The following is a 21,486-nucleotide window of genomic DNA, read 5'->3' as shown; positions in this document are numbered from 1 at the left end:
AGGTTTTATTCCATTTCAGAGTGCTAGCAAGCCTGGTGAGATGAGGAGGGCTTCCAATAGTGGGACTTGACCAAGCTGAACAGTGTAGCGCTCATAAGTACCTGTGAGGATGATCACATTTATGCCCAAACAAGCAGGTGTCACCATAGCTTAGAATCATCCTTGAACTTCTACAGATACCTTGAACAACATTTTGTTATAAGATCGTAGCGACCTAGCACTTTCTAAAGGAAACGATTCAATGCGGTCATCTGATCCCTCCTCTAGCCAGTGCTATTGGAAATGGGTGCAGTACTAACAGCCAGCCCCCCTGTGGAAATAGCTAGCTGTTCTGCAAAACTAGAAGTGATCTCCAAAGTAAATTTAGAAAAAAGCATGGCTGTGTATCTAACTATTAATTTTATGAACTTGGGTAAGTACAGAGAGTTTAAGCACATATGACATAGGCATTGCTTTACCCAGAAAGTAAATCAACTCTTGTTATATGATCAGGGACTTGGTATACGGGAAGATTTACTATATAGAGTTCCTTTTCCCCACATTTATTTGTGTGTCCCAGCCAACCTTGTTGACATTTAGATTAGCCACTCTTCCCAAGGGAGCTCTTTCCCTTCTTGGTCCAGTAGACTGCATCACTTTCTACTCCTAGAATAGCATAATGTGTTATAATTTTGTGTAGAAAGAACACAGCTACAACTAGCCCTGCTTTCTTTCCTTTTTATTCCCTCTAGTACTCTAGACTGTGGTGCTGGCTTGGGTTTGCTGTCCTGTCTGATCTGCTCTCTCCTCTAGTACACTTGTCAGCTGTTCCCTTGGGTAAAGGAAAGTGAGGAGCTTGGAGTCAATACCTCGGATTCAGTAGTGATGACACGAGAGACATAAGATAATGAATTTCATTCTGAAATTAAGAAAACTTCGACATGTGCATTAACGCCACGGTCAACTACAATTCCTGTGAAATAACCTGGTGTACTAAAAAGTCACCTTTCTGCTAGCTTAGGACTACCTAGTCTCCCTCCCTTTATTAAGTTTAAAAAGTTACCTAAAATATCTGAGAGTGCTTTATTGAACTTTACTTTCCATAGGACCTTACTGCAGAAGATACTATATATATATATACATATATATGTATATATATACACACACATACACACACACACATCTTATCATCCTTATGTTGCTTTGTTACACTTACTTTCTAGCACTAGAGATGTATCTCTCTTAACCCATTTAGATGATGAGGTTTTGTGGGCAGGGACAATATTGTACCTCCAGCATGTAGTACAGTGTCTGGCACATAAATAGTATGTTAGATTGGGTCACTGGAAAAGCAGATGCCAATTAAATGGACAAGCATCTAAGGCAGTATTGATATTTATGTCTTTTCATATAGCACTTATATTCACCCAGCATGACATTTGTTTCTATTTTCATGTGGCTGTTTGTTGTCCTCAAGACTATAAACACCATGAGGGCAAGTCTGTGGTTTGTGTGCTCCTCATTCATTGTGACTGGCATTTAATAGGAACCAAATAAGTATTTATGGACTCTTGATAGACTTTTGGTTACAGCTACAGCAAAACTTTGATATGGTTTTGATGTTTTGATTATTTTTTCTGAACAGCACGTTTAGGCTGGCCAGACATCTATTTCATTTGGAATCATAATTGGGATCTTAAAAAAATTGTCTTTGATTGTGTTCATATTCATAAATAACAATCAGGAAAAAATAAATGAGAAGAATGAAGATTGATATTTTAAAAGACAAATTAAATGTTGGTGTTCAATAGCGTGTGTTTGGTGCTGCTATAAATTATTTTCTGTAGACTTTATGAGTCAGATCTCAGCAATTAACTGACAGCTATTCAAAAGAAATTAACTAGGAGGGAAATTGGATGAATTGAGACAAACAATATACTCGAGACCTACTGTATTTAAAGAGAGATGTGAAAATGTGTTTTGTCCTGTTTATTTGTGTGTGTGCACACGCATACATACATGTGTGTAATGTTTGATATATATATATATATATATATATATATATATTTTCTGATTACTGAAACATGAATACCTTGTTTGTTTCAGGATCAGATTTGCAAGTATGTCTCCCCAAGGGCCCAACATGCTGCTCAAGAAAGATGGAAGAAAAATACCAACTTACAGCACGGCTGAACATGGAACAGCTGCTCCAGTCTGCGAGTATGGAGCTCAAGTTCTTAATTATTCAGAATGCTGCGATTTTCCAAGGTGAGTTTGGGGGGTCATTTTCGATATACTGCTCAATGGCATCATTATTTGGGTGCTTGGCTTTCAAATGCTAAGTATAACTTATAAATTACCATTCCAGTATGTATGCTTGATAGAAAAGCGTCCCAGCGAGAGATCCTGGATAAGGAAACACACGGTTTTTAAACAAATTTCATTTTAATCTTTGAAAAAGTGGATAGTATTAAAAATCATTGTCTAAGGACATTTTGTTTGCCTGTATGTAAAAGGCATAAATCACTGCTGAAAAAGTCAGTGATAATTTTCTCTGTTAGAACGTAAGACTTGTTTGCAACCATCACCACCACCACCACCACCATCACCACCCACCTACCCACCCACCCGCCCTCCTTATTAATTCCAAGGCCAGCTTTCTTCAGGGGCGAGTCAGATACCATAGAACATATATGAACTCCTTCTGACCACTAGGACCATCTCCATTTGAGAGGGAGAATCTGGCTTGTTGGCCAACCATTTTCCAATTTGTGTGAGTGGTTACCTCTCTTCTGCTTGTGAATGTCGCTTCTTAGCCACGCTCCTCTCTGCACTGTGAAAGGATGGGCAGCGAATGATGTCATCTTTAGTCATTTGCAAGAAAATGACTGCAGCACAGGGTGGACTCCTTCGGACTGAGGACCAGCTGGAGGTGACGGCAGTGGTAGTGACAACAAGAAGCCTTTATAGTCTACCATGTGGCTTTAAGCCATTGGCCTCTTTCGTTTCATTTAGTTCCCACAACGTATCTATGAGTGGTCTTTGCTACCTCCATTTTAGAGATGAAGACCCAAGACCAGGATGGTTAGTTAATTTGCCAAGGCCACACACCTAAAATAAATGGCGAAGGCAAGATTTGAACCCAGATTGCCTGGTTTTAAAAAGTCCTGGATTTTTATCCTCTGATTTAGGCTACCTCTTGTGACTAGGAAAATTACTTGTGTATATGAAGACTTTCTTCTATCCCTTCTTTAAAGTGCATGTGTGTGGGGGGGGTTTTGTGTGTGGGTAGACACTTGGTAGTGTGGGTCTGTGCACATGTGTATGCGTGTGTGGAGGCCAGAGGGCAATGCTGTGCATCTTCTATCACTCTCCATTTTGAGTTTTTTGAATGAGGGCCTTTTGGTTAATGTGAACTTCGCCAATTTGGCTAGGCTGGCCAGCCCATGAGTTTTAGAGATTCCCCCTTGGCTAGTCTCCATCCCCAGTAATAGAGTTTCAGGCCCCCACTGCTACACCTGACTTTTTATGTGGGTGCTGGGGATCCGAACTCCTTATTTTACCAGCTAAGCTATGTCCTTAACCCCCGTCCAATCAATATAAATTAAGCATACTGAATCAGCAGCTACCTTCCTGTTAAGGTAGCCTCGGGGTCAGATCTAATACTTCTGGCTACTTGGCATTCTAAAGCTTTCAGATTGATGGCACCTTTGTCAGAATTAACCTCTTTGAATTGTAAGGTGGGCCAATTATACCTTAGTTTAGGCATCAAAATGAAGTCCTCAGTATTAGCTAAAATGTTGTTCAAATTAGCTAATAAAGCATACACTCACGACAGTTTCTTGTGTCTAAGCCTCAGGGGATATCGATGGTAGGTTCATTATATAAAGTACGATCCGAAAGCACGAAATGTTTGTTAACCTATTTATGCAGCAAGACTCTGGTGAAGCATTTGTTACCAACAATTTAGTGATAGAATGAATAATTCAGGCCAGGTTTAAAAATACATGCACCATTCATGTACCTTTTAGATTGGTTTTGGAGGTGATAGACTGGTTGCAATTGGGGTGACAAGAGGATTGGGATGAAGTGGACAGGCGAAGCTTAGTCTTTGAGGCATGAAGGTGCTTGGTTGCAATGGAACCATAGTGATTTATTTCACTCCTAGAATAACCAAGGCGCCATATGTCGCCTTTCATCCTTTGCCTGCTGAGATAGGATGGCAGGCTGATGACAGTGGAATTCCAGGCTGCGGAGCAGCTGCTATCACTGTCCATGTGAGGGCCTTTGTTGTCGGAGTTCATGTACCTGTCCAGTCTTGCACTTTGCATATTGTGTTTTATGGAGCTGGAACAGCGTGAGACGGAGTATGAAAAGAAGTTCTGGCCATGTTTGATTGGATGCAAGCCCAGGTACGGCTGCTCTAGAATGGGAGCTGAATATTAGTCAGATGAGCAGGGAGTAGGAAGCGGAGGCAATACCTGCTGCTGATGTTCTCTCTGTCTCTCTCACGAGCACCCACACCCATGCAGAAGTCCGTGTGTGTGTGCACGCTAATTTATTTCCAGAATTGCAGGGACAGGCAGAAGAACAACTCTACAAAATGGCATGGAGACAGCTCAATGATGCCAACTTCATTGTGCTTCCAATCTTGTCACCGTTATCTACTCCTTTATCTCTTCAATCTGCTTTTATTTTTGTTTTAAGCATGCCTCACTTACAAAAAAAAACACAAGAGAAAATCAACCAACCACAATCATAGACCTCGAGTCATTTGTGTTATGCTTGGAGAAGCATTGACCACAAATTCTTTCTGTGACAAACATTTTGAAGAGAGGAGGCTTCAAACAAGGGATCAGTAGAAGACAATTGCTGTGAAATCTGGGCATCTATTTCCTTTTTTTAAAAATAACTACTTATTATTCCCATGAATTGGGATTGAAGGGCACAATTGTTTTTGCACTAAACTAAACATCCTCTCCCCACAAGATCCCAGTAGACCAAATTATTGAGAAAATTGCTCTGCTGCTCCGTTTGTGTGAAATTTATGTGGTAGCTTTGGTGAGCTATTTTCTCCACCATGTGAAGTTGGAGAAAGCTTATCTTCCTCATGGCCGAGGTTCCCAATCTCTTTAGGAGTCCTTCAGTAGCCCTCACTGGGGAGATGTGAGCAGTGAGAGCTTGCTGCGGATACGCGCACAGTTCTCTGAGCAGTCCTTACTACCTCCATTTGGATTTTATGTCTTCGATTGCAGGAAGCCTTTGCCCTCCTAAATGAGCCTGGGGCCCTTGGCTACAGTGGTTGGAGTGCTCTAATGCTAATGCTGTTTTGATAATGATTGAAGCATTAAAGAAAGTTGTTCTTTATCCTCAATCTTTGCATTGCCTCGTTTCCTAAATTTAATTTACTCAGATGTGCTTAGGAAAATGGGGCAGCACAATCGTTTTTTGTTTCTGCTTAATTAATTCTTTTTGAGGAACTCCACTGAATGTACATTTTCCCTTTTCTTTTTCTATTTCTTCTCCCTTCCTTTATAATAACGAGGATAAAGATAATGGTGAGGATTTAGTAAGTGCCTACTGTATGATGCTTACTTTTACACAATTATCTCATTTAATATTCCTAGCAACCCTATGGGGCCTGTACGGTAATCACTCATTTATATAGATAGGGAAACTCTATGGTACCACAATGTCTCCCAAGCTGTCTGTCCTATGACCTGGGTCTCCTGGCTCTTTGTTCACTGGAGGCAAAACAAAACTTAGAAGTGATGGGATGTAATGGTCCTCATGAAGGAAAAGGAGAGGGCAACCTGAAATCCCATCTTTACACCTCCTCATCTTCACGTTTAGAGCTCCGTTTCCATTTGTAGAACTTCACTGTGGCTTTCAGCCTTATCCTACCAAGAAACACTTGGGCACATGTCCAGGGTTTTTCTCAACAATGAATGATTCAGGTCTTCCCCAAGGGTGCCGGTGACGGAGGGAGAACAGACTCTTCAGAATGCATCGGCCCTTTGCTTTTACTGGAAGTTGACGCTCCCACAACTTGAACTCCTGTTCAGAGAGAAAACTGTGGTTAAGGGGCAAACATCTCTTGCATAAAGGTACCATGGAGCTTCTCTTTATGAAATTAGCTCATCTGAGAGCTCCCAGGGTCCTTGCTTGGAGCTAATGTTCTTATTCATGCAGTCTTTATAAGTTTGTTTTTCTGACTTTCTGGCTAGAACTAGATGAGCATTGGAAGAGTGCTATGGGGAGACGCATGTGCACAGTATGAGCAACAAGTAACAGTGGAGGCATAGGTATGCACTCAGTAACTTACCTGACGGCAGTTAGGGGCCTTCATAGAGGGACATAGACCTACCTGCTTCAGTAGCCCCGACCATATAGCAGGTCCTGTAGTTAGTGTTCATATTGATGATTGTGACTCAATATGGGAAGGTCAGATTTTGTTCATTCTTTTTTTTTGGGGGGGGGTTTTTTGGGCCGGGTTTTTTTTTTTTACCGGCCTTGGTTTTCTTGGACTTCCCTTTTTGGCCAGGCTGACCTCAGACTCAGAGATACTCCTGCCTCTGCCTCCTGAGTGCTGGGATTAAAGGCATACACCACCACTGCCCAGTTCTCATTCTCCATTTCTTAATATTTACATCTTAAAAGGCTTTAATTTTTTTTTACTTAAGAATACTGGAAGAATGCTGAATTCAGAACAGTCAAGTGGCTCAGTTGCTATGAGTGCTTGTCACCAGGCCTCATGGCCTGAGTTCAATCCATGGGACACAATTGGTAGAAGGCAGGAACCAATTTCTGGAAGTTCTCTGACCTCCACACATGCGTGTGCGCACACATAAATGCAGTAAAAAGGTTTTTTTTTTTTAAAAGAAGGAATCCTGTTTCAGAAAATCCAGTCTAATATGAGATCTGCATTAATAGTTTCATGGCTGAGGGGAGATTATTTGGACTGGATTATCCTTCATTGCCATGTTTTTAAAATGGCGCTAAAACTTCTAGTCACAGACATAATGTGTGAGAAAATGTCTTACAGGCAATAAATCACTATATAAATCACTATATACATACCTTGTGAAGAGAGCTCCTTTCTGTTGACTCTTCTTAGCCCAGGTAGTGCCCAAGAAAGATGAAGGATGTTGACCTATGTGACACTGGATCTCATCATGTGCTTGAGCAACTTCTGTCACTTACGATGGTAGAGATGCAGCTGGCTCCAGTGCGGCGGACCCTTTAAAAAGGGCATGTGCCTTATGAGCTCTTGCATGTATGAAGCTCTGCTCTTTGAGATTTTGGTACTGCTAGGAACAATTGCTTTTTCAGCTTCTCAGAGTGTCTCTTCTGGATGGTGTTTGTGTGTGTGTGTGTGAGAGAGAGAGACAGTCTCTTCTGGATGGTGTTTGTGTGTGTGTGTGTGAGAGAGAGAGACAGAGACAGAGAGAGACAGAGACAGAGAGAGACAGAGACAAAGAGAGTCAGAGAGACCTGACTACTATTAAGACTTTGTTTTTATGTTTGAGCGTGTTTGTATGTGTTTTTGTGTTATTTTGGATGGCTTATTTTTCACATAAACATGTCACTAGTTCCGAGCAGGTGTACTGTGTTTAAGAAGAGTGTGTTGGGGAGGTCAGAGGCCAACCCATTTCCCTTCTTCAGTTGCTCCACCTGACTTTTTTTAAACAGAGTCAGTCTGTTTCAGCCTGGCGCTTGCCATTTCAACCGCACTGCCTGTCCATCTAGGCTGTGAGCTCCATCTGCCTCTCTATACTAGTGCCGGGGTTACAAACATACTCTGCCACTCCAGGTTTGTACGTGGTGCTGGAGATCTGAACTCAGCTCCTTGCGCTTTCGCAGTAAGCACTTCCCTAGGGAGCCATCTCCCGACCCTCAGGCCACACTTGAATTGTAGTCTCTATTATGACAGAGGAAGCAAATGAAGGTTTAAGTCTAGTAGTTAACTCACCAGGTTGGAAGGTCTGCTCTCTTCTACCTGCTTCCCGTGGAGGAACTAGATAGAAAAGGATGCCTTTGAATGGGAGGAGGGCAGTGTTTCTTTGCTGTGTCTGTTGCCTTCCGCCTGGCTTTCTGTTTTCATCTACTGTTGGCTGCTCCTGCCCGCTTTCCTGTCCGAGTCCCATCTCTCTACTCCTCCTAACTAAAATTGACCTTGGTTAAAGCACCCTTTTCTCCATCAACTCTGAGAGATTTCTCCAGTCATTTCTGCTTGAAGTAACTGTTTGGGGGATGTCATTTAAGCAGATATTTTATTTATTTATTTATTTATTTATTTAAACTTCACAGTTAATATGTGACAAAATAATTGCTTGAATGTTGATAAACATGTTTTTGTGATTCAATCATTTGTTAATTTAGGTTTTTGTAATGTGGGGAATTTAAGTGAGGACTGAGCGATTTTTCTCCATTTCACAATGTCCCCCTCTCTTACGTTTCCCTGCTTGGGCTGTGCCCCACTGAGTCTGAAACTCTTAATTGCTGGCCACCCTCTCACAGCCCTTTCTTTGTTGAAAACAGTGTGCCTGAGAGAATAATTACATTGATGTCTAATCGGAACTTAATTCATTTGTTGGCACTAAATAGAATAACATTCAATTGAATAGGAGAATTTTAGGAACACAAACCCTGACCATGAGTGAGGTTATATATCCTCAAAAATGTCAATTATTAATCAGCCCACTCATCTGTGCAGCAAAGCTCAGCTAATCCCATTATAAAAGGGGAAATTTCTCATCAGAGCACAGAAGGTGCTGGCTTTAATTAGAGCACTTTTATGGCCGGGGCTCAAAGAAGTATTTTGGTTACAAATTTTTTTTTTTAATGCGATTCTTTTAATTATTAGGGCTATTGGACAAACAACTGGAACTGAGGGTTTAAAGTCGTTCAGTTTGAGCCTCAGAACTTTTGGATTCCATTTGGTTTTTAAATTGCTGTGGCTTTAGCTGAGCCGGAGCTGGGGGAGTTGCAAACCTTTCCTATGGCCTCGTATTGATTTAGGAAAGTCAGTCATTAGGCTGAAACTGTTTAATAAAAAGAGCTTAGAAAAATGACTCAGTGTGCACGCCAGGGCTATTCTAAGGGCACCAATGAGGTGAGAGGATTATGCAGATGAACTTTTACCCCACTCAGGGCCCCCCATTTAGCAGCACCCCTTGCTCGGTCACCACTGCCCACCTTCATCACTAGCATGCCCTACAAAACAAATCAAGGACACTTTTCCTGCCTTCTAGAAGCTTCCAGGAAGGCTCTCCTTCTGCCTAAAGGGATTGCTCCCCACCCTTCCCCCACATTGGGCTTTGCTTACTTTCTTAAAACATATGTTGCTCTTCCTCCTTTTTCTGTCTCACTGCGTTGCCGTACTTGATATGGGAGTAATGAAGCATCTGAGCATCTGTTTGAGAGATTTCAATTCTCCTGACAGTCGAATGGAGGGAAAAACAATTTTCTTCTAAGCTGGAAGTGGTAATGTCAAAATTAAAAACACTTTTCCTGTGGACTGTGAGATGCTTCCAGGACTCAGGTACTGCTCCTTTCTCCCTCAGCCCACCTTATCTCGTCCCATCTTTCGCCACACCCATGCGTCCTCGGGGTTCAGTTGTCTCCTCCATCCTCAGGCATCCTTGCACTTCAGTTCCAGGCTCTGGGAGTTCCCAGCTAGAATGCCAGCAAAGGTCCCGCTGAGTCCTCTCTCCTGCATCTCCTTCGCTCCCAGCTTCTGCAGTGCAGTGTGGTGATTGTGGACACAGCCTCTGGGCCAGGTCAGCTGGGCCCAGATTATTCTGGGTGTGGATAAGTAAGCTGATGTGGGGGGAAACAGAGAATTTCAGGGTCGCCAGGAACTTCCTTTATAAAACCTGCACTGAACGAGTCCGTGAAAGAAGAAGGGAAACTTTCCTGCTCTGTATTTATCTCCTTGAAGCCTCGTATCAAGCCCTTGCAGTTGGCAGCGTTAGTTTCATTTTGCTTCTGAGGAAGTGGAGGCTTAGAGAAATTACGGGTTCAAAGAGGCATAGCAGAAACATGGCGAAGAGGAATCTGACCAGGAAGGGCCGCTCCAGAGGCACTTGCTCTTAAGTGCGGTTTTAGCTAGTCTCCCTCTATTTTGCTTCATGGTTATGGGCAGTCACTTCAGTTCTAACTTTCTCCCTTTCCAGGGAAATCTATCCCATTTTGTTAGAAAACTTGCTAAGCAGTAGCTAGCATGTCCAAAGAAAGGCAAGGGAGTCAGATATTAAAATGGCCACATACCTACCTTCAGACAGTTCAAAACTCCCAAAGCAAGACATTTGTACTTGGTTAACATGACTATACAGCACTCTTAGAGAGATGCTGCATGAAATACACTTTGAGTTTTTATAACAAGTTGGACTGGATCCATATTTGCTGGGGCTCAAACTTTCTACAGTTTTAGCGACTTTTTTCTTAAGAAAAGGACATTAAGGCAGTGACACAAGCCTTTAATCCTAGTACTTGGGAGACAGAGGGAGGTGGATCTTTGAGTTTGGGGCCAGCCTCGTCCATAGAGCAAGTTCCAGGACAGTCAGGGCTATACAGAGAAACCCAGTCTTCAAAAACCAAAAACCAAAACCTTGTGGCTCTTCTGGAAGTGGGCGTGCCAAGGTGAGTTCCTATAGCTCATTAGCATCATAGGAAATCTGCCTTCTTTGGGTTTAGGAAAAAAAATGATTTCAACTAGTGGCTGGATCTTTTTGATTGGGATTGGGGAAAGTTGCCATTGGGAATCCCTTCTAAAGATGTGGCTTTTAACCAAAGACAACAGCAAGTGAGGGAGTTAGGCAGATCAGTAGCATCTCTTTCTCAGTTAAACCCAAATGGTCAGCCATCTCTTAGATGCTTTTCTTCCTGCACTTGCTGGCTAACCTCATCATCCATCCCTGGTCCTTCTCTTTTGAGAGTGGGGGTAGGGCTAGTGTGCCAAGCATGTGCTTTTACTTTAGGTAGGCAGCAGTCACAAAGTCCAGCTCTGCCATAACTCTTTGCAACCCAGGGGAAATCTTTGCCCTCTGAACCGTTGAAGAAGGGTTGTGAGGTGAAAGCTGTTAGGAGCTCAGCCCTGTGCTAGCCATTGCCCCAGATCCTAGTGATTACCAACTCACTCCTTGTAGCTGGGTTTCAGTGAGCCCGATGATAGCTGATGTTGTCTCACTCTGTCTTGTACGTTGGTTGACATTTCTAAACCCAGTCTGTATGGAACACCCCGCTTTCACTACAGTGAATGGCATAGATCTCCCAGTGAACATTTTGTAATGCTTTGAAAGCTTTGATATAAGTAAAATGAGCAGAGGATTATAGGTTGGTATGTTAGAGCATTTTATGTTCATTTAGTTTGCTTCTTGTAAGACTTTGTGAATCTCTCTCTCTCTCTCTCTCTTTCTGCCCCCTCCCCTGTGTGTGTGTGTGCGTGTTCATGTATTTAAGACTGTACATCTGCGATTTTCAAATGGTCCCCTGGTGGTCTGAAGGAGTCTCGCATAGCCTCTGGATCATTATAACCAGCAAGGGGAATAAATTGTCTGACTTCTGTTAGGTTGTATTAGGAGAAGGAAAATAGTATGATTATCATATTCCTCTTCTTTAGTGGAGGTTCTGGTCTTGAGAAAGTGGAGTGTAATCAGTGGAGAAACCAAGGTCCACTCAAAGCACTTCCCCTTCTAGGAAGTTGTAGACTTCCTTCATAGAACTTTTCAAGTTCACGGTGTATGTATGGTTATTGGATGAATTCACATTTTCATTCGTAGGAAATGAGTTCTCTATGAGGAGGGCAAGCATCTACCTTGAAAGCACTGCACCTTTAGGTGAGATAGGGATTGTGTGGACCCATATGTAAACACATGGGCACATGCAAAATTACACAGCATTGTGAGAACCAGATTTCTAATGCTTCCTTTTCCCTGGACACCGACACCACTCTAGCCAAACCACAGTGTTAGAAACAGTCAGCAGCAGCATTTACTTCTAAGTTTTCAAGATAATCGCACGTAACTACCTATGAGTCTGGGTTGATGCTTTTCCAAACAACATGGAATACCTTAGGCTCCTCTGAGCTCCTCTCTCTGCTTCTGGCCTCTCCACTCCCAGGTTTGCTGGTTAGATTTTCTTGTAGTCTGACCTGCTCTCACTTCGCAGATTGCTGTGAACTAACTCCATGCCACAGGTTTGTGCCTTAAGACTGATAACCTATGAGAATGGTGACATGTGCCAGCTCACCCAAATGTTCTCTTGTGTGTCCTACCATATAAGGGAAAAGAAACTAACCTTTCTTAAATGTCTTCGAGTGCATCAAGTAGACATATTTGCTTGTAGCCACACCTTTTCAGCATCCCTTCACAAAGGCATGATTAAGGCCTATGAAGAAAAGAAACCCAAGAGGGTGTGGTCACTTAGGCAAGGTAACTCCATGTTGAATTTTAAATTTCCTGTTGTTTTCCTGTATTGCAATGTTCTCTCTCTCTCAACAAGGTTAGACCATGCACATGACCTTACCTTTGCTTACCTCGAGTTTTAGATTTCATGTTAGGTTAGAAAACAGTATGATGGAATGTGCAGGTTTTACAGTTAAAGCCCTCATAAATTCATACACTCTTTCATTTCTCACTCATCACACACATTTTTGCAAAATAAGCATAATGATTAGGGCCTCATAGAACTGTGAAAATGAAGCATCCATGATGTCAAGGGCAGCTACTCCTTTGCTTGCTATATACTAGGTCCTCAATAAATGCAAGCCATTGATGAAGAAAAGTGGTCTCATTCTGTATCACAACTGTTCACATTACAATATGTAGTACTTCCTTGGTCAATTCTGTTAAATGGGAGTTTTACTTAGGTGTAAGAATTGACCACATGTTGAGGGGATAATGATTGACTCAAGAAGAAAAAAAGATGCATCAGGTAAATAAATAGTGAACAAAATTGCAGTGAGTAATAATTAATTTGTCAAATTATCTTTAAATAAAATGTCACTGTTCATAAAGAAATCAACAATAATTTCAGTTGGAAGTATTCTTATTTACCTCTTATAGCAGATTTCCAGAAACCAGAGGATTATTTAATGTTGCTCATGACAGTGATGCCTTGAAAGTATTAAAGTTTATTCAATTACTTGATTTTTTTAAAAAAGGTTATTGCACTGTCTTACATAAGGCCATTTCCATGCACAAACGTCATGTGTTTGAGCATATTTCCTCCAGACTATTCTATATATACTCCATTTTCGTGCCCCTACCATTAGTCAGTTCCCTTTGTTTTCTTATGCAGTTTTGGTTTTACTTTCATGGCATTGTCTCTATATGTATGATTTTTAAATGTCTGTATAAAATCTATGACCCACACATGAAAGAAAACACAAGTTTTTTTTTCTGAGACCAACTTAATTTGGCTAATATGATTTGTATCATCTTGGGGTATTTACCCAGAAGATGCCAACTCTACACATCACCAGAGAGCCTCTTTAAAAAACTAATTTCTGCTGGGCAGTAGTGGTGCACACCGTTAATTACAGCACTTGGGAGGCAGAGTTAGGTGGAGCTCTGTGAGTTCAAGGCCCACCCTGGTCTACAAGCGAGCTCTAGAATAGCCAGAGCTGTTACACAGAAAAACCCTATCTTGAACTCCCCAAGTTTTTTCTATTACACAAATAGGTACATTATGTTTTATTATATAAATAAGAGCCCACAAAGAAACAAAAAACTGAAAAATAAAAGGACCCAGATTCTATCTGTTGGATATTGACCACTAGTGATGTTTTGGTATCTTATAAACCCTTTAGTTCGTATTACAGGGCTGTATTATATATACATACATGCACGCAGACACACACACACATATGTACACATGTTTATTTATATAGAATATCAATATAAAGTTATATATAATAGTAATTAATACAAGTAAAATAGATACATATTAATATAGGATATATTTTTCCAAATGGATTATATTGCTTTTTAGGTAATATAGTAATAGTATCTTTTCATGTCAATAGTGTATTTTATAGTACACAATAAATATTGAGTTTGCATTCAGCTAACATGAATAAGACAAGTAATGCCCACCTACCATCTAACTAAACATTAATTCATGTACTTAATTATTTCTTCAGGATAAATTCCTGGAGCTAAAAATTTTAGAACAGAGACAATATAGTTTTTTAAGTTTATTACATCTAGTATATAAAGTTGATTCATATTTTCACTTACACTAGGCCTGCCTAGGTGTCCATTTTCCTAACCATACGTACTTGTTACTTTATAGTAACTCAGTTAGGATGAAAAAAATAGTGCCCTTTGGTCTTTAGGGAAACTTGTGGGTCATTTGTCCTTTTACTGTGCATTTCTTATTGTTTCAGCATTTAAAATTAGGTATTCATTGTTCTTATTACATGCCATTTATTTTCCTATTGATTTTCACAAGCTATTTATATATGCAGGATATCAACCCATTTTATATATTGTAAGTTTGTTTCACTGATTTGATAATTCAGTTTTTCATTCTTTGCAAATGTGTCAAATTCTCTCAGTTAAATGCAACAATGTCCTTGTTTTCTAATGTATTCTTTCCCTAACAATGTTAGCCTCAGCATGAATCAAATTCATACGCTTTTTCCTACCAGCTCTGGGTAAGTAATGTAACATTTTTTTTTAAATATGAAGACTGAAGCCTCTGATCTGCCAACCTGCCTGAGCTTTTGAAGATTAAAAGAGGTAATGTACATGAATTGAGCCTGATGTGGGGGTACCTGCCTGAAATCCAAGCACTTGGGATGCCAAGGAAGGAGGGTCACAGTTTGGAGGCCAGCTTGGGGTGCATAGTGAGTCGGGGGAAAGTCTGAGCTATATAAGAACCTATCTCAATAAAAAATACTTGGAAAGATTGTTATAGTTATTTGATTGTTTCCTGATTCTGGTTGTCAGTCGGAATGAGCCCATAGTCACTCTACTGACAACAGTGTTTACCTGCCTTTCCCCTGGATTGCAAATCTTTTTGGGCATTGTAATAGGAAGTACTTTGGGTATGTAAATAAATACACCACAGCCTGTGCCTCGGGATTTGGATTGGTGCCTGGTGGGTATTAAAATACTCTTTGCGATCAGTCTTTTAGTCTAGTGTAGACTCTAAGCATCCTTCCCACATCCCCATACCATAGGCCCCAAAGCCACTCTTTGATGATGTCTACATGTTTCTTTCTACACGTCTCTGCCCCTCAAAGTACCTATTCTTGTTTAACAGCACTAAGTGAGGGAAAAAATCCCAAATCCTTCTATCTACACTTCCATTCTTTGGGAACTGGGAAAACAGTACTCTTTCTAGCAACTAACATTTGAAAAAGATAGGCTGGCCTATCAGATATATCAGTGACTTTGCATTGCTTTGTGGTCCAAACTCTGTCTGGGAAGAGTTGTTTATTGTAACAGGACCACAGTTCTCCCTGTCTTAAATGGCAGATCTAAAAAAATGTCTGAGAGGCAGGGAAATAATTAAAGTATCTTGTGCATCAAACTAATCGTTAGTGGAGAAACCGAGTCTCTTCCTTCCCGCCATGTCTACCCGATGCTTGAGATGAAGAACTTAAATGATACATATAGCACGGCAAATGTAGCCATGAGGGTTTTGGTTTTGATTCGAAGGGAAGACAGTGTATGTTGGAAGAAATTAGGCCTCTGAAGGTCATGGGCCTCTGGGAAGTTGGTAAGATTAGACATTTGAACCCATCTGGTCTCTGAATTGATGGAAAAAGAAAGTAAAGTAAGCTTACTCAGTCTTCCCTGTACTCCACTTGAATAATCTCCCTAACAGTAATATTACCACTAGGTATTGTTTTTCCCGTCCTATAGATGTGGAAACCGGGCCGAGCCCACATCATCAGTAAAGTGACAGCATCAGGTGTGGAACTTCCAAGTCATTGACCTTTTCATTGAGCTGCACTGTCCCCCTCAGAGTTACAAGATACAGTAAGAGCCCACAAGTCATCCAAATGATCTTATGGGCTTTGAGAAATAGAAAGAAATAAAAGTTAGGAGATTGTACAGTAATAGTGAAAGAAACAAAACACCCCAGGAATAGCCCCAAACTTTTATTTGGCAGGAGGCTTCAAATTCCATTGACGTGAAACAGTTCTCTGTAGGGACCTACTAGGGTGCGTTAATGGTACCCAGAGTATTCTATAGCAGCATGGCCAGCCTTTCCTATTGCCTCATAAAGCATCGTGCACACACCCTTCCGAGTTCATTTTAGTACTTTTCAGCCTGACATCTAAAGGGGCTGCTACCCTGACAAATACAATCTGGCCAGATGTTAGTATTTTGCACTACATTTAATTTCTTCCTGCCAAAGATTTAGACTTCTTTTTTCCCCCCTGATAAAGATCAGGGGAAATTGTCTGGTATTTACAAAATCCCATCCAGGCGTATCTGTTACAATGTTCACTTAGCAAAGTTTATTAGATTATTAGGACTTTAAACCCTTGGGCTCTTTCGTTATTGAAATAAAAAAAAAAGAAAGAAAGAAAACCCAAACATCTTCAACAAATTTAAGTGGTATAATTAGACCCTGGACTTGTCTTACAGGCATTTTAGAATTATGAAAATGATTTAACTAGCGTTTGCTTCCTGAGAAACTTGCTGAGTTTGACAGGGATGAAAGGAAAGCTTTGGGCCTGGGCCCTAATGGGGAAAGTGATATGTAGAACTGAAAGGAATTTGCTCAAGTCCTACGGAGAAATGACTCCCATAAGTAGTTAGTCGTATCACACAGGGCCTCCATTTCATGGCCTAGTTAAAACCCAGGCACCCCATTGACAGACGAGTACATGGCTCTGCCAGTCCCTTGCTCATGAAGTCTGCTTTGACTCAACACTTCCCTAGCTCCTTTAAACGCTCCATTTTTTTTGCCTGCATACATTAAACTAGACATATAAAAGGAGGCAGTAATAGAAAGGTTCCAGAAGTCTAGGGTCTTATCAGTTGTGATTTCTAGACATCACAGCTTTCCTCCAGGGATTTCAATGTGCTTTGCGTGCAGTCACATTTTTGCAAGCCTTGCCAATAGAAAGCTGGCGATGCTGTTGCTGTTTTCTTCGCTAGATGAGTGTGGACATGGGAGGGTTTGAGACGGCCGTGTGACCTAGTCCACATACAGCGCCGATGGCTAACTTGGGAATTGAGCTAGCTAATAGAATGCGGTGGAAAAAGGAAGCTAGAAGAAAATCGGTGCAACTGCCCTTGTTTGTTGTCAATGGGGTGGGGGAGTTGCGCATTCGGGCACTCCAGTTCTGGAAAGTGAACTTTGGAGAGAGGAGAGGGCTTTTTGGAGAGGTGGCACAGCAGTGCTCTTTCTCTAGGCCCAACTGAGCAGTTTCTTTCATTGTGTATTTTCTCGGTTTGGGCACATTGTTAAAGCGCAGTGCTCCTGAGATGATGTTAGAGTATGCCTCACAATTAATCCTGCCCATATTTAGGCCTTTTCTTCTGATTTTTAAAGGTGGTCAGAGCTTTTTATATAAAGACTAGAGGAGTGCAAACATATGTCTGTACATTAAGTATCTAGTTAATAAATGCCTAGGTAGCACAAGTGAACTCCAAACAGGAGGGTAAATATTTTGTAAAAATTAACGAGGTAGAGTGAACTCTCATTAACTCAGGCTTCGTTCATTTGAATATTGTGGTAATTTGACCTGGACTGAAGTTAACTTTCCTCACATTTATGAAGACAGCATCTGCTAAATGCATTAATGGTATATATAAGCTTGCAGGAGGGCATGTTTAACTTGCTTGAAGGACTTGAGCAAAGCCATTAATTGGGGCTGCTAATTGCAAAGTCTTGCTTAGCAAAGCAGACCTTATAGAATTTCAACTTGGAAACGCTTTTATTAGCCGTGAGTCTGAGTTACTTTAGGTATGGAAAAATAATAAAAAGTAGGTAATGGATTCTGGAATAAACTGCCCTGGTCTCGATTCATGTTATCTATTTAATCTTGCCAATCCTCAATCCCCTTATCTCTAAAATGGGGAGCGGGAAAACGACTGTGTGGCTGTTGGGAGAAGTAAACGAGAGGATTCTTTGAAAACTTAACTCAGACAAAGGGTGCCTAGTGTATAGTAAGTGCTCAATTAATGTTAGCTGTCGCTTAGTCTTAGAAAATTATTGTAAATTGCACCCCACTAGTTAGACGTTCTTTCACTTATCAACACAGATTACCGAAGAGCTACAGAAAATATCCTATTGGTAATCTTTTTCTTCGCACTCTCCCTTCCTGCAGCAGATGAAACACGGGGCTTTGCACATGCTAGGGAAGTGCTGCACCACTGAGCTACACTGCGCCAGACTTAGCACCCTGTTTCTTGAGTCGACTGTTCTTTAATGTGAGTGAGATACCACCTGTAGACAGTAGCTGAATAATCCTACCCGACACAGAAAAAGGATCATCATTGGCTCTAAAGGCTGTTCAATTTCCCAAGAGAGAAGTTCTAATTGAGCAGGCTTATAATCTGAGCTGTCTATGAGGTGACTGAAGTTATTATGGAACCTGGAAATACCAGAGGATATGTGTTTGATCGTTATATTATCTGTCTGTTAGCCTGCCAATAAGGATACTTGATTACAGAATATGATATAAATAACAGACTTCATTTTAGAAGCTTTCAAATTCTGAGGAATACAAAACAATGTAAAAATCACCCAGAAGTCTGGTCACGAGGCTTTGTGTTGGAACTTTTGCTATTCTCAAGTCCCTATGTTAGAATCCCAGCAGAGAAGAAAGATGAAAAATAGAATTACCCAGAGCGCTACTATTCAGAGGTGACCTTGGTTATAGGGTTTTTGCGTGAGAGAGGAAAAGAGAGAGAGAGATTGAGAGAATATCACACCATACCGTAGACATTAGAACCCTAGGGACAACTCAGAGTGCTCATATCTCTTTCAGTTATTTTCAGGTGTATCGAGATAATATTAAGTTGTAGCCACGGAGTGGGCTTTACCTTGAAAGTTGTGTATAATTTTATATCGGTGTGTCCTATTCAGATCTGTTTCTACTGAGGCCAATAGAAACGCAGCACAGAGAATATGGCTTCAATTATCTTTGTAGAGCCATTATAATTCAGAAGGGCTGTGTGTGCGCACACGCCCTGGTACGTGCTGGGTGGAGATTTCCCCTGTTGTGTGGTCTAGTGACAAAAGCATTGCACTGGGACTAAGAAGATAGGGCAGATGCTCTGACTCCATCAGGACTCACTGCATGACCAATGCCATGTTTCTGTGCTTCAGTTTTCCCATATATAAAATGTGGTGTTAGCATGCATAATTCCTACAGCACCTTGTAGCTCAAAGAGTCTGAATTAAAAAAAACAATCAAACATGCCTGTCTGACTGGAAGAACCCGAGGCTCTGTTGATATCTTCCTAGCATGAGGAGGAGTGATGAATCTCAACAGTGTCTTTGTTGCCAGATAGACCACGGGCTATAATTTTTAGCCTATCAGGTGTTTGACTGTTGAAAGTGCTGAATTCTCCATTAGGAGTAAATGCAGGCACTGCACGTTGTCTGTCGGTATTTACACTTTCCATTCATAACTGCCAGTGTCAAAGGCTCTGTCGACATCTCTGTGTCGATCAGGTTAGCTGTAATCAGTTTAGTGGCGGCTAAGTCACAAATATCTCAACTAGCCAATCATAATGCAGGAGTCCTCTAAAGGCGGACTGAATTATTTATTTTGTTATGATGAAAATGTCTGGGCTTTATTGGGTTTTCTTTGAAGAACTTGATTCAGCTTGAAGTCTAGAAGATAAAAGATCAGTGATTGTCTTTCAGATTTTTATTCCACCTTCCTTTAAGGCTTTTCATTTTTCACAAGCCAAGTTGTTAGCTCTTTTAAGTCAAGGTGAGAGAGCTGCGATAGTTTTTTATCCTAGGGGTTTAAGCCTGTGGGGGGAAACTTTTACCTTTGATTTCTTGTCCTGTTTTTATCAGGGGAATCTGTGAGCTTGAGCAAGCCATCTCACTTGCACAAGCCACATTTTCTTCATCTATAAAATGGAATAAATCCCAGGCTTACTGAAATGTCAAGTTTTGAGGCTCGGACAAGATCATGCTAAGGTGTCTTAGCATTAGATAATGATGATGATGTCATTTAGTTTTGGCAAATGCGAGGCTTTAATATTGTCATTCAGCCTAGCCGTCTTCCTTGGACCTTTTGCATGGTAGGCAGATCCGACTTGGGAAGTTAGACTTTCCTGACAACTAGATGTTCTTGAAAGGTTCAGTTCCATTCGGTTGTGTAGATCAGCATTCACTTTTGCTTTCCATGACTCTTCCATATATTGCCACAGAAAAATTCCAAGGGCATAAAAATTGGTAAAGGGATTCGGTGAAGTTTAAAAGAAGTCCTATTCCATCTCCATCCTCCCCTTGCTCTTCCTCCTCTTCTTCCTCTTCCTTCTCTTCCTCCTCCTCCTCCTCCTTCTCCTCCTCCTCCTCCTCCTCCTTCTCCTCCTCCGTCTCCTCCTTCTTCTTCCTCTTTCTCTTCCTCTTCCTCCGTCTCCTCTGTCTCTTCTTCCTCCTCCTCCTTTTTCAAGACAGGGTTTCTCCATGTAGCCCTGGATGTCCTGGTACTCACTCTGTCAACCTGGGTGGCCTCAAACTCACAGTGATCTGCTTACCTCTGCCTCCTGAGTGCTGGGACTAAAGGTATGCACTACCACAGACTGGCTGAAACTTTATTTCTAAATCTCATGCATCCATGAGACTTTCAGAGAAGAGCTTAGCATTGGACATGTATGCATTCAAATTCATCTCTCCCACCCACTGACTGTGTGGCTTTTTGACAGTAGCTCAATTTCGGTGAGACCCCATTGGAGAAAGCTAATTTTCCCTTTCCCAGCAGGTTTCCGTTGCAGCAGCTTCTTGGTCAGTGACTTTGTGTCCACTTACCCTTGTTAACCCTGGGATTTTGTCTGGTTTGGACCTGTGCAGTCGTGTGCATGCTGTCAGGCTCTGTGGGTTCACATGCGTATCAGTCCTGCTGTGTCCGGGAGACACTGTTTCCCTGGAGTCATCGCCAGCTCTGGCTCTTACAGTCTGTCTGCATCCTCTTCCGCATCCATCCCTGAGCCTTGAAGGGAGGGGTTTGATAAAGGTAGCAACCAGGATGGGCCTTGTGGCCAGGAATAGTTGACCACTGTTAAAGGAACTCCATGGTTTTTTAAGTGTTTTGACCTTTTTGTTTTTGTCTTTTTTTTTTTAAAGAAAGAAGGATAGCATGAAATTAGGTAGATAGGGAGGTGAGAAGGATCAGGAATAAGCTGGGGTAATGAAAACAATAAGATTAAAATATATAAGAAATTATCTCATTTTTTTCTGCACCTCAGAGACCTAACCTGAACATCTTGGCAGAGTCTTCCTTCTAAGCTTGGTATGAAACTTCAGTGAGATAATGCAAGTTCCCAGATAGTATAGTAAGGATTCTTTAAA

At 41.3% G+C, this 21,486-nt stretch overlaps 1 protein-coding gene across 2 annotated transcripts in view; it reads left to right on the top strand.

The window, feature by feature from the left end:
* Positions 1-21,486, top strand: part of Gpc3 (glypican 3) — a 356,065-nt gene that overhangs the window by 32,094 nt on the left and 302,485 nt on the right. For both annotated transcript variants that reach the window (XM_026784932.1, XM_005358456.3), the window contains exon 2: positions 2,086-2,247. In XM_026784932.1, coding sequence (XP_026640733.1) covers positions 2,086-2,247 — 162 coding nt within the window. The remainder of the gene's footprint in view (positions 1-2,085; positions 2,248-21,486) is intronic.

The sequence above is a fragment of the Microtus ochrogaster genome, chromosome X, assembly GCF_000317375.1.
Source record: "Microtus ochrogaster isolate Prairie Vole_2 chromosome X, MicOch1.0, whole genome shotgun sequence".
Taxonomy (NCBI): domain Eukaryota; kingdom Metazoa; phylum Chordata; class Mammalia; order Rodentia; family Cricetidae; genus Microtus; species Microtus ochrogaster.
This window is presented reverse-complemented; position numbering and strand designations above follow the sequence as displayed.